Source organism: Mus pahari, chromosome 5, assembly GCF_900095145.1.
Source record: "Mus pahari chromosome 5, PAHARI_EIJ_v1.1, whole genome shotgun sequence".
Taxonomy (NCBI): Eukaryota; Metazoa; Chordata; class Mammalia; order Rodentia; family Muridae; genus Mus; species Mus pahari.
Window position 1 is genome coordinate 162,695,935 of NC_034594.1, and position 13,667 is coordinate 162,709,601.

The 13,667-nt window shown below is 46.6% G+C and overlaps 1 protein-coding gene across 4 annotated transcripts in view; it reads right to left on the bottom strand.

Moving 5' to 3' along the window:
- Positions 1–876: 876 nt before the first annotated feature.
- Rps6kc1 (ribosomal protein S6 kinase C1) overlaps positions 877–13,667 on the bottom strand; it is a 137,777-nt gene continuing 124,986 nt past the window's right edge. For all 4 annotated transcript variants that reach the window (XM_021198093.2, XM_021198094.2, XM_029538787.1 and 1 more), the window contains 3 exons: positions 10,825–10,907; positions 9,795–9,890; positions 877–1,682 (listed from right to left, as the gene is read on the bottom strand). In XM_021198093.2, the coding sequence (XP_021053752.1) occupies positions 1,572–1,682; positions 9,795–9,890; positions 10,825–10,907 (290 nt within the window). In that variant the 3' untranslated portion in view covers positions 877–1,571. The remainder of the gene's footprint in view (positions 1,683–9,794; positions 9,891–10,824; positions 10,908–13,667) is intronic.

Consider the following 13,667-nt stretch of genomic DNA (forward strand, 5'->3'; position numbering starts at 1 on the left):
AAGGAAGTTCTGAGCGCTCACAGACTTCCTACCGACACACACAGGAAGCGCTTCTGTGTCTCACCTGCATGAGTTCCTGTCATGAGGCCAGGGGGTGGTGAGCCAAAGCTGGTCATCTGGACTGAGGGCTGATCTTGGTGACCTGCTACATCCCAACCTGGTGTTGTCACAGCACTTTAGCTGGGTTTCAGGTTATAAGGGGACCAAACAGGGAAAGGGGGGAGTCAAATGCCGGAAGAAGGGGAGAGCCTGCTTACTTCCTGTGTTTCAGTAAGCACCTCTGCTTCTGCAGTCTGCAGACGGGTGCTAAGATGCTCTTGGGGCTAGGGTGGCCTCTCTCTCACACAGACGCACAAGCACATGGATTAGAACAGAAAAACTCAGCACTTGCCCAGCATGCAGGCAGGAGGCTCTGAGGCTACACAAACAAAACCTATCGGCAACTTCGAAAGGACTGAAATGTCAGCAGCTGCTGGTGGCCTCTCACTCATAAGCAGTAATTCTGTAATGTCTCCATGAAGTGTGACAAACACACACTAACACTTATGAAGCACCTGTAATTTTTGGCAAACACCATGGTGGCAGCCGCCCTACCTCAGCAAGGCAAAGGAGTGGCACGGCAAACGCTGGACACGGGTGACTGCCTGGTTCTTCCCCAGAAGAGCAAAAGCTCAGCTCTGTGAGTCATTAGACAGGAGACAGGACACCGCTCTGCGTAGATGACAGACCACGGCTCCTGGGATACCAGCCCAAAGGAAAACGAACACACTAAGATGCCGCAGGAGAAACTGTTCACATTTCACAAGAGAAAGAACAGAAAAAAAGACCCTTCAAAATGAACCTTTAAATCTCAAACTATTAAATGAAGAAGCCTGACAAGGTTTAAGCACATTTATTTGACACCATGATTTCTTAGTCTTGTTAAGCTGGCAGTTTAGGGGAAATAAACACCCCTTCTCCCCTTTCTCATTGCATGTGTGTTAACAGAAGTAGGAAAAGCAGAATCCAAAAGAAGCAGCAGAGGATGCAGGAAATGGTGCAGGGGAGAGGGGAACGGGGGACGGATGTGTTCCCAGGAGCCCCTCAGAGTTAGCAGCATCGACCAGCAAGTTCAAAGCTGGCAAGAGTGTTTCCTCAGAGATAGCCGGCCTGCTCAGCACTGGACATTCCATTTTGTTTTGCCAGCCCACTGGTGACACTGTTCACAGAGCGCATTTAGTGTGTTACTCAGCAAATATTGACTATATCGTGTAAACCAGTCTTGTTTAGCAGAAGCACCATTAGCTGCCACCAAAAGGTCCTTGACTCCCGTCAATCTTCCTTCTGCACTTTCAGCTGAGCAAGTTACGTCTCATCTTGGGGAAGGTGTGCACATAGCAGCTGCTGGCACAGCTAGCTTGTCTCTTTCCAGACAGCAAGTGTAAGCCAATCTGTTTAGTCTCCTGCCCCATCACTTCCTCTACGGTCCTTGTCCCAAGGCTCTGGCACACTAGCTGCATGGTGCTTGAAGCCCAGTCACTCCTGAGCTCTGTCACCAGGGACCTGTCTGGTAAGGACACTCCATGTGGTGTTCATCTTGTCAGTTCTGCCCAATCCACAGGGGTAAAAAACGGGTGAGATTTGATATCTTCAACACCAGCCACTCCAGCACCCAGACGTTCCATAGGGTTGAACTGCAGGAGCTGAAACACAAGATTCTATGAGTGACAGTCACAGTGGCAATGAGAGAAGACGAGGCTTGCAGAAGGGAACCCCGTGATAAAGGGGCTGTCCACAGTGCCCCAGCTGTCTGGCTGTGGGCTGGTGGAGCATCCCAACTGAGTGCCAAGCTCTTTCAGGTCTGCGAGCATAACCATGGGTAAGTCATTAAGTTTCCCTCATCCTCAAACAGGGTAATAGGATCAAGAGAGGCAGCTACTTTCTTCATGACTCAGAAGTCTGGGAGTCCCACAAAAACCTTTAAGTTCTTTAACTACAACACATTAGGACTGCACTGCTCAAATCTGAACAAGCAAATCTATGTCCCCAGACCGCTTTCTCTGCAATGGCTGGTGTGTTCGATGAGGTAATTTGATGCAGTGAGTAACACTGTTTCAGAATTAGGAATTATAAAATAAACAAATAATGGTATAAGCAAAACCAGAGGCCATTGTGTATAACCATCCTGAGGCCCTGGTCATGCTGGAGAGTATGCCTGAGACACTCTCACAGCCTCTAACTGTGTGTCAACTTATCTACTACATAAATATCTACTGCAAGTTACAAGTGAACAGTCTGTGATCAATTTAGATTTATGTCATATCCAGTCCAGCTCTAGATCCCTCTGAAGAGCCGGGCAGTCTGCTCCACGACATTTGTGTCACCCCCACTACCCTGACCCAAGGCAGCCACAGACTATAAACCTGTCCCTTTCAGGGAGTTCTTTGGGGTACAGTACTAAGAAAGCCTTTGCACTGAGCACAGTGCCTGTGGGATTCAAACATCTGGAGGTAGGCACTGGCCTTCATTCTGATCAATATCCCATAATGACTCTACTGTGTGCTATTAATGTATTCATTCACTAACAGGCCTTCAAGTTTCCAGTTCTGGTCGATAATGAATGATGTGCTGTTAGGAGTCACGTATGTTCCTCAGGAAGACATGTGTCTTCAGTTGAGTTCAATCCTAGGATCAGAAATTCTGGGCTGCTAGGTCCCAGAGCAGGTTCGTATTTAACTAAGAAAATGCCAAACTTTCCCTAAGTGGCTATACCTGTCTACACTTCCACCAGCAGTGAGCCAGGGCTCAGGATTTTCTACCTCAGCAACATCTGGTCTTTACTAAAAGCAGCTCTAGAGGGTTTGTGGCATCCTGTGGTGGTTTTAATCACACTCCCTGGTGACTGATGACACAGAGCCTGGTTGTATGGTTGTATATCCTGGCATCCACTCACATAGTCTCTGCTCAAATAGCTCACCATCCATACATTTCCAAACTAAGTTGTCTGTCTTGCTGGGTGACCAACATTTATTCCTTCTGAACACAAGTACAGAGAATCAGTTTGCAAACAGTGTCTCCCAGCCTGTGGCTTGTTCTCACTTTCTTCCCATCTTTGAAGCGCTCACGTTTAATTTTAATGAAGTCTACTCTATCAATGTTCCTTTTAAGGATCGTGCTTTTGGTGTCAGATCTAATTGGCTCTGCGTAGCCCAAGGCCATGGGTGTTTTCTCATGTTTTCCTTTACGGGTTTTACAGTGTTAGCTCTTCCCTAAGGTCTGTGAGCTATTTTGAGTTAATTTTTGCATATGGTATGAAACAAGAGGCTGGTTCAGTGTGGTTTGGCAGGTAACTGCTTACTGATTTCCAAGCACTTGTAGAAGGCACACTGCTGCCTTGATGATCATAGCACCAGGTTATCTACCTCAGAACTGTGAATGGCCAAGGCATCTCTGCCTCTGTGAACACCGTAGTCGGAGTTTCTGCTCCTCACTGACCCCTTTTATGTTCTTCTGTTTTTCTCTCGGTGGTTCCTGCTTGTTCAGTTGGCTTTGAGTTTACTTTATTTGGATGGTTCCTTTCTGTAGATAATGGTTTTTAAGTAGGGACTTATTCTAGAGCTCTGACTGGCCTTGAACTCCTGGCAATCCTCCTGCCTTGGCTTGATCGTGGGTGTGCACGTCCATGCCCAGTTGTTTTCGGTGTCTCAGGGTGCAAGCTTACACTGTGCTAACTGATGCAGCTTACCCCACGAGCCCGGGTGCTGCTTCCACTTCTGTTCTGTTACTGCTGTGTTACAGCTTTTCTTATGATTTCTTCTTTCACCCCAAGGTACACAGGAATGAGAATGCTGTTTAACTCCCAATATCCGTAGACTTCACCCACTGTTCCAGGGCTGGGTGAGCTTTTCGTCTTGCATTGGTGTTGAGGCAGGACCTCCTGCAGCCCAGGCTGGTCTAGAACTTGCTGGCCTAGAACAAGGATGACCTTCAGGTTTATCTGAACACAGCTCACGGTTGGTTACCTAGGAGGGGCCTTCAGTGCCTAGGTGACCGTGCACAGGCCACGTTGCTGTAGAGCCTTCCACCTGTGCCATTCCCTGACCTCTGTTGCTGTCTGGTTTCTATGACTACCCACGTATGGAGGACCCCATTTGCTTTGCTGAATTGTTCTTCCTTTCAGCTCAGCCTTTTTATGTACTTTGGGGTTATAACTCATTACCCTTTCCTGTGTTGGCCTCTTATCCTTCTGAGGAGCCATCGGTGTCTGGCGAGTCCCTGCCCCAGTGCCCACCATGCTGATTCTTATATCCAGCCCTTAGGGACTTTTCTTTCCTCGACCTTTTTCTTTAACCCACTCCTGTCTAAACTCAAATCTGTCCTATGCACTTTTTCCAGGCCCTTTAATGACCTTTTGTATAGGGTGTGTAGATAATCATTTATAATGTTCCCAGGGTTCTTTTCTTTGTTGCTATAGAAACCACACAACTTAATTTATCACAATCTACTTCAGAATAGTACCAGCGCCGTAAATGGCAAGTTTTCTTCCACTGTGGTCCAACTCTGTCCCCCTACTAATGCTAGGTAGAGTCACCCTTTGGTATCTACAGGGTCCTGACTGTAGAGCCTGCATGAATATCAAGACCCATGGGTGCTCAAGTCCCTGACAGTGATTGAATAATGTATCAGCATGTCCTCCCATACACTCAAATCACCTCAGAGAACTTTAACTCACAACACAATTAATCGATATGCACATAGGTCCTGCATGGCACTGTACAGAGAGAGGTGACAAGAAAATCATGCACATAGCTTTCCTTTTTTGAAGCACTGTCTCATACTGTGACTCAGATTGGCTTGAAATGACTCAATATGTAGCCGGGCTGGCCCTGAATTCATGGTAATCCTCCTATCTTGATATTCTACGTGCTGAGATGTGCTGTGTGAACTGCCAAGCCCAGATACCCTGGAATTCAGAATATATACATATTTGGTTTGTTGTTTGAATTTGTGGATGAAGAATGGACCTACACAAAGATATATACTATATGAGTGAGTGCATCTGTGTGTGTGATAACAGTGCTGTCTCATAATTATTACTACACATTCTGTATCTTTTATAAGAGGTGGGGAAGATGAATGGGAGAAATACATGCAGAGTTTCTTTTGAACTTGTCTCTCACTGCCCTGCTCACTGCATGCTCAGGCTGAGTCCCACCACTCCCTGCACCCTGAGAGAGTCCCCAGCTCCTGCATGTGCAGCCCTACTGCGAGTTACTGAGCCATTCTTTTTCTGATAGTATCTTTATTTCACCTTTTATGAAAAATACTTTTTCTGAATCCCGGCTGAGTGCTATTCCCATCCACAGCACGCATGTTCTTACAGTGCCCTCCACTCTCTGCTGGGTTGATGAAAAACCAAGCATTACTGCACCTCCACCCCCAGCGAGGAGTTTTCAGTTTCTTTCTTCTTGGCTCCACATTTTCCCTCTCTTTCTGCCTTCCATCGATCTGCATCAGTGTGTCTGCGTGTGACTCTCGTTCATCTCTGTGCAGTCTGCTAAGTTTCTTCCATGTTGCTCAGGAAGCCAGGAACTCTTTCAGCCACTATCGCTTCAAGTACTTCTGTGGCTTTTTCCTGCTCTGTTTTCTTCTGGAGTCTTGTTTCAGGTACATCAGCACATTCGAAAGGAAAATATTGCCTCGCAGACCCCTCTGGCCTTGGCCCTGTCCACTGATCTTCACAGATCTGGTCTGTTTCAGACTAGCCACTCCCACTGACCGAGGCTCCTGAGTCTGTCTCAGATGTGCCACTGCATTCCCCAGGGACTTCTTTCTTCCACTCAATGAACTTCTCAAGCTAAGCCCCAACCTGCTCTCCCTTAAGCTTCCAGTTTGAAACCTACTTAGTTCACAGTTGTGACACCTTAGTTCTCCGACAATCTTCATAGTGACTTGTGAGTCTTGTTAAGCCCCACATCTGGGGTCACCAGAGACAACGCCCATCAATGGTGCTTTTCTCTGCATCCACTGCTGTGCCTCAGCTAGGTTTCATATCCCATTTCCCTCAAGTTTCTGCCTACAAAGTATCATAGCCATCGGTCTGTTTCTTTGTCTGGTAACCCACTTCAGCCAGCTCTGAAAGTCTGCTGAGACACACACACACACACACACACACACACACACACACCGCTATCTGCAGTGCACTTCTGACATCTCTGGTTGTTGGTTTTGATTTTAAGCTAAGCCTCCATGTCTCTATAGCTTGCCTGTCAACCAGTTAAGCTTCTGCCCACAGGTAGGAGACTGACTGTATAACACGGGTTAACTTGGGGACTGACTGTAACTCTATGGACAGCTATCCTTCATTCCTTTCATAAAGAGAAAACAGAGACTCCAAGACATCAGTAACCTGCTTAAGATTATCCAGGCATTAAGCTGCCAAGCGAGAATTTTAATTTAAGCACATCAACTCCAGAACCCACACCATACCCATAGCATAAAGAGCCTCCAAATGTGTAGCCACAAAGTCTGAGATCCCATTCTTTTTCTTTGGTGTTACCAACCACAGACGAGTGCAGCACACACTACTAAAGTGCCTGGGTGGCACATACCTAATCCTCTCACTCAGATGGCAGAGACAGTAGGACTACTGTAAGTTCAAAGTCAGTCTGGTCTTACAGCTTTAGGCTAGCCTGAGCTTCATGGTAAGGCCCTGTTTCAAAAGTAAATAAATAAACAGGCAAAATACTAATAAATTTTTACCTGAAATTATTTTGCTAGCATTGTAAACCAACATAAAACTGTTAATTAAAGCTAATTGTTCAAAGAACTTGTAGGTTAGAAGCTTGTGAAGTGTGGGGTTTTTAGATTGTTTTATTTAATCTATATGATTGACTGTTTTGCCTGTATGTGTATGTATGTGCCCCACATGCAAGCCAGTTGTCCACAGAGGCCAGAGACGGGTGTTAGAGCCGCTGGAATTGAAGTTATAGGTGGCTGTGAGCTGCCATGTGGGTGCTGGGAACTGAACACAGGTCCTGTGAGGGAGCAGCCGGGCTCCTAAGCACTGTCAGCTCTCCAGACCACTGAGATGCATTTTTAAGGCTTTTATTATAAACATAATGGAAATATCCTAACTGTATTAAACTCATTTCTAAGACAGCTTCCATCTGCTGATTGAAATATGCCAATATTTTAATAAGTTGAGCAGGAGAGACTATTCTGTGGAGCACATATCCCTCAGGGAGGATCTCCAAGGGCAAGTCCTTTCTCTTTAGATGGACTACAGCACAGCTTCAAATGTGAAAGTCCTACAGTTTGCACTTAATGTTTGCTGGCATCGATTTACTTAGTCCAGAGACTCCTCTGCAGCTCTGCAAGGGCCACCATCTGCTTGTAACTCCTTTCCTTACAGCTGTCTGCTCACTCTGCCACCTCAAGTGCCACCGAAGAGTCAAGAGAAGTCAAAGATGGCACTACTTAGGGGGACATAGCAGCCAGCAGAGGCCACACAAGGAACTCAGCACCATCCAACAGGCTCCTTGACCTGATCGGATGACAGTGCCAAATCTGCAGGCCTTTCTCCTGGGTGGCACCCCTACTGATGAGTCCTCAGGTTCTGAGTCCATGCGAACACTGGCTCTTAGAGCTCTTAGTGTCTGAAGAATCTGCCTAGCGCAGTACTGTCGTCCACATTTCTAAGACTCAAGCAAGAAGCAGAAAGAGCAGAACGGGGCGACCACCCAAAGCAGAGTAAGCATTTCCACATGAACTGTGAGTGGCTCTTCCAAAGGTAACCTTGATAACCTGCGAGTTGGTCACAGAAAGGTCAAGCCCTGCCAGGGGACCCCTCTCCCTTCTGAAGGCAGATGGCATTTTCTCAGCATGAGTGGACACTTCCTTGGGCAGAAATAAGATAGTTGCTATTACAGAATGAAAAAGACCTTCAGCCTCAACCACTGCATAGGGACGCCTGCTAAAGACAAGGGCAGCATGGTGGGTCACCATAGAGATTCTGTACTCAGTATCAGGGAATAACCTTCAAGGGAAACACACAAAAAACTAGTCTTAGCCTTCCCCGCCACACACACACACACACACACACACACACACACCTGCCCAAACACTTTCAATTTACCTTGCACCATAATAAAGGATGGAACCCCAGAGCAGCTAGAACTGAGCATCTTACATGGTCATCTCTTACCCTACTACAGATGAAGCTCTGTGTCTATGCATCTCAGTGTCTCTGTCCCATACTTCTTCCCGTTAGTGTCCTCCCCCTCCCCATCTTCCTCCTCCACCTCTCCCTCCTCCTCCTTCCCATCTTCCTCCTCCACCTCTCCTTCCTCCCCCTCCCCATCTTCCTTCTCCACTTCTCTTCCTCTCCATTTTCTTTCTCCACTTCTCTTACTCTCCATTTTCCTCCTCTACCTTCTCCCTCTTCCTCCCCATCTTCCTCCCCTACCTTCTCCTCCTCTTCCTTTTTAAATTTTGTATGTTTTTTTTGAAGCAAGCTCTTGTGTATCCCAGGCTAGCCCCAAACTTACCAGTAGCCAAGAACCTAAACTACAAGTATGTGCAGTCATATTGCTTTTATTTAGTCTGAGAAGGGAACTCTGGGCTCTGTACGTGCTGGGCAGGCACACCAGCAACTGAAGTACACTCCCAGCCCATGACTACCTTCCTTTCACAGAGCTGGGCAAATTCCCACATGCTGATACTTCCACTTTTGTGCACAACAGCAAACCCGACACTATAGATGAGCTGTGTCCTTCCACCCCCTGCTCATGACAGCAGCACCCTTGAGAAAACACCAGGTCACTGTGACTGTAAGTTCCCCCTTCACTCTCACCCTCCCTTGTCACCCTTCAGTCCCCTGTGCTGCTTCTCCCACATCTAACCCCATAACTAAACCACATCAAAGGCCCAACAAAAATAACAAGTTCCTAACATACCCACAGCAACAACCAGGACCCTCCGTATCCTGCCTGTCTGGGCTCCTGCTCGGCTCCGCCAGTGGAGAGGGCCTGTTCTCCTGCAGCCCCAGCTCTATGCCTTAGCACTGCTAAATGGAATCAAAATTGCTCTTTAGGAGAACATACGTAGTGTTTTTCTTCGTATAACTCCCCTCTTTTAACTTTTATTTTCCCTGGTTTAAAAAAAATCCATATCCGTTGATTAATTTTAGCTCACCATTTTCAAATCACCTTTCTTTGTTTTATGACTTTCGTGGAAGTGCAAGGACTACAGGCCTGCCTGATGTGCTGTGAGCCCCTCCCCTCACAACAGAACAGGACGACACAGCGCCTGCATCAGACAGCCCTACATGGGGCTACAGAGGCAGGGGGCCTCACATGCACACAAATGCTCAAATACTCTGAAATCTTAAATTTCCTGAGAATACACAGGACTCTCAAAGTCTTTCAGATTTTAGAGCATTGGGATGGTGGAGGTTTTCATTAGGACTGCCTAACCATAAAGTCTACACACACACACACACACACACACACACACACACACAACTCCACAATCTGGAAAGCTCTGGTCACTCGGGGCTTGTATTACTCAGCATGTAAATTAACTACGAGAGAACTGGCTTGGACAGGTCACTGGAGCCTAAGCCTCTCTGATCCCACACATGTACATGCAGCCTACATATGCCTGCCTAGCATGCACAGAACACGTGTCATGTTCACCCTACATGTAGCTACATGTGAGTCTTCCCTGCCCCACGCTAACTTCCTAATGGATTTGTGCATGGGCTCTACTGACCTGCAAAGCTGAAGCACTTAGCAGGAGGGTGACTCCATTACCTGTTGGATGAGTGAGCGAGCCTCTTCAGAAACACAACCTGGCATGTTCAAAGTAGTGTGGGTATTTATTCCCGCCGGGTGGCATTCCACCAATGTCTGAAAGAGTCAATCAGGAACAGTTCTTATCCCAAACCACATCTCACCCTGTTCTATCACAGGGCATACAGGCAGCAAGCACCGAGAGCTGACACCGTCTACACAGAAGGCACAGCCAGTCACAGTGTCACTGAGGCAGGTTAGGCTCAGAGAGCATTTACACAAAGCAGCTGACAGCCAGCATGCTCAAAGCCCAGGTCTGTCCTGTCTCCTTCATGACCTGGATCAGAACAGGAAAGCTTAAGTTGCGCACCAACTCCAAAGAGGGACTGAAAGCTTTGAAATAATGAAGGTTCTTTAAAATCTTCCTGGTGTATTTGTTAATCACAGTGTTTCAGCATGTGCATAGTTACAGTTCACAGCTTAGCTGCAAGGCAGCCACCATGTACTTCACAGCAATCTTACATTGCCAATTTAAACACTTAACCCAAGTGGGACTATGTCTCCTCCAGTTTCTTCCCAGGAGGCAATAGACACAAAACTCTTTAGGGTCTACTAACCTTATTAATATTAAATGTGCTTAAAAGCCACTAATCAGAGAATATACTCTCTGTCCCCAAGCTAAAACAGATAGGGAAAATGTACAGTATTGGGGGTAAAGATGTTACCTTTAATACCAACACTAATTTTTAAAAATTGAATTCCCCCTAGCTTCAGACAAGACCCTTAAAGAATCTGGAGGCTTCTAACACATGCCTGTTACACCCCACAGATGTGAATCTGTTACAGCTGTATCACAGACAGCGCAGATGATAACTGTAGCATGACAGAGGCCGGCTATCAATTTATTCAATGTTACATGATTTTTAGAATCCGAATCTTGATACGTTTCTCTGCCTGTTTCTGACACTGACGCATGGCAAAGGCTCACGCGCTCAACTTGGAGTCCAGTGGCATCTGGATAAGAGCACCAGGTGTCTGGGTCACTGCATACCTTGCCAGTGAGAAGTTCAAAGAGGACAGCACCCAGGCTCCACCAATCACAGGCTTCAGTTTCTTCTGTGACTGCTCCAACCTCTAAACACACCAAAAAAGGTTAATATTAAAATTCCAGAGGTCAATTAAACTTTCACAATTAACATGTATTAGCAAGGTGACCTTGTTGATGCTGAGCGAGCAAATCCTAGCACTCCTGGGCTTTCAAATCCCTGAAAGTGCTTCTCTCTTTGGTCACCCACCAGGGCTGCATTTTCCCCGACACAGCCATACGTTAAACGGAGACCTTTGTTCTTCAGCTGACAGAGGGGCACCTTCAAGACCCTGTACTTAAGGCCAGCACCTGCTCATCTTTCAATTCAAGGGAACACAGCTGATTTCCCCTTTCAAACCACCTTTTGTTTTAGAAATAAAGACTCCTTGTAACCAGAAGGAACTTCAAAAATTACCTAAGCTGATATTAATGACCCTGCTGGAGACCAGGGAGAACACCTCATCCACTATCACATAACAATAGATGATTACCTGGCCTACCCTTCATCTCTCTGTCTCTTCCTGAAGAGGGAGCCTGTGGAATGCAAGTCCACACATTCTGAAGTTTAGAAGAAATACCATTTAAACTCACAACAAAACTGCTCTTTGAACAGTTTTGTAACAGTTCTGCCTGTTCATTCCTGGGGAACTTGAGGAGTCATGTTTCAGGGTGCTCCATAATGAGCACCAAGTTTGAGCTACAGCCACTAAATCCTGCCTGAGACCTCGTTCTTTTGTAATGACTGTTGATTGGTCCCAAGACCTCACCAATATCTGCCTCTCCAACACCATTCAAACAAAAGCAGCTGGCTATTATTTGACTCTAGGGAGCCTACAACTCGAGACACTGTTCAGAAGTTTCTAGAAAGTTAGTGGATGTAGTGAAATGTAGTAAGTTAGGTAGGCACTGGAACCCTGGTTCTAGCCACACTATGCAGAACATGCTTGAGGAATAATTACACAGTGCTTGGGACAGGACACTTCAAATCCTGAAGCAAGCCAAGGGTGGAGACACACCATTTCTCATGCAAACAGCCAGGGACAGACCCACTTCAGTGGCTTCTTGATCCTTCTTTGGGACTCCAAACAGCCCACAAAGAAGGAGACCTGCAGCTCAGACCTTCCAGCCTGACACTGCCCACAGTGTTCTGCCAATCACAGCCTCCATTCTCTGATGAGCAGACCTCCGCTATATAACCGGAAAGAAATAGACACTAACTCCTGCCAGAGATTGTGCACGGGCCTGAAAGACCAGGATCCATCTAGCGCTGTGTGAACTGTGAAGTGCATGCACACTGCACTGCTGCATCTAGCGCTGTGTGTGAACTGTGAAGTGCATGCACACTGCAGCATCTAGCGCTGTGTGGGAAGTGCATGCACACTGCACTGCAGCATCTAGCGCTGTGTGGGAACTGTGAAGTGCATGCACACTGCAGCATCTAGCGCTGTGTGGGAACTGTGAAGTGCATGCACACTGCAGCATCTAGCACTGTGTGGGAACTGTGACATTCATGTACCCTACAGCTCTATGCTGAATCTTTACATAGGACCAAATTACAAGTGGAGCCTATTTTCAAACAGGAGATCTGATTAAAGAGAATGGGGTGGAGGGAACTGACAAATATTTTAGTGATCTCCTCTAGGATGGTGTGATTCTTAGCATCTATCAACCACATATACACTTGGGACAAAGCTCAAGAGCACAGTGAGATGGTGAAAGAGCAGGTAGGCTTGCAGGGCAGTACTAGGTGGGAAGGACCTGTGTGCACTCCACAGTTTCCATGGACTCAACACTGCTTGTTAAAGGCCTGACATGAGTCTCGGGACTCTTCTGGAACACGTGAGTTATCTGAGGGTCCCACCCTCTCCTTACCCAGCAAGATTAGGAGACACACTCCTTGGGGCCTGTTTCAAAGCTACAGCACCCGTCCTCCACACACAGAGCCACCATTGCCTTCAGAGGAGTGTTCTTAGAAATGTTAGCCAGGATGTGTGTTCCCAGAAGCCTCAGAAAAACAATGAAGAAATGGTCACAGGCCTGCCATCAGGTACAGCCCTTGGCACACGTCCTTCCAGTCTACAAGACAGGTCACACAATTTCCCTATCAAAATTCCCACACAGCTGGCATCTCACTGGCCGTTCGATAATATTTAAGTACCTTGCTCAATTAGCCACATGCATGTAATCAGAGCTCCGTGCAGGGTCTCAGCCATCCCGTCAACTAGTGTGGACACAGAAGCAGCATAAATGAGGCTCTGTGTTGGCCCAGATGTGCAGACTCTGACATATACTGTTAAATAATGAAAACCTAAAACAAGTTTCCCATCAGCATCCACAGTGAATTTTTTTCTCTATTTCACTTCTTTAAGTATAGCATCATGTTACTTCGTTTTATTAAGGTTTTAACTTTTCAGAACTCAAGACTAACATAACAGGTCAGTCACCCATTTAGAATGTACAGATGACACTCTGTGCCATGTGTAGACACTGTTGGACTAGGTTGAGTGTCACAGCGATGGGCACAGGAGTCACACTGCTGACCACACTGTGGTCAGAATAACTAGGCACCCTATGTATGGAACATGTTTCATTTGTCAATCATTTTACCCTTCCTAACATCTCACAGAGAACTTATTTGCATGAAGAGAGACACCATCTCTCTGTGAGCAGCAGAAGATGCAGACCAAGCCAGCTCAGAGAATATGCATGTTGGAGGATGCCAGCTCAGAGAATATGCATGTTAGAGGATGCCAGCTCAGAGAATATGCATGTTAGAGGGTGCCAGCTCAGAGAATATGCATGTTAGA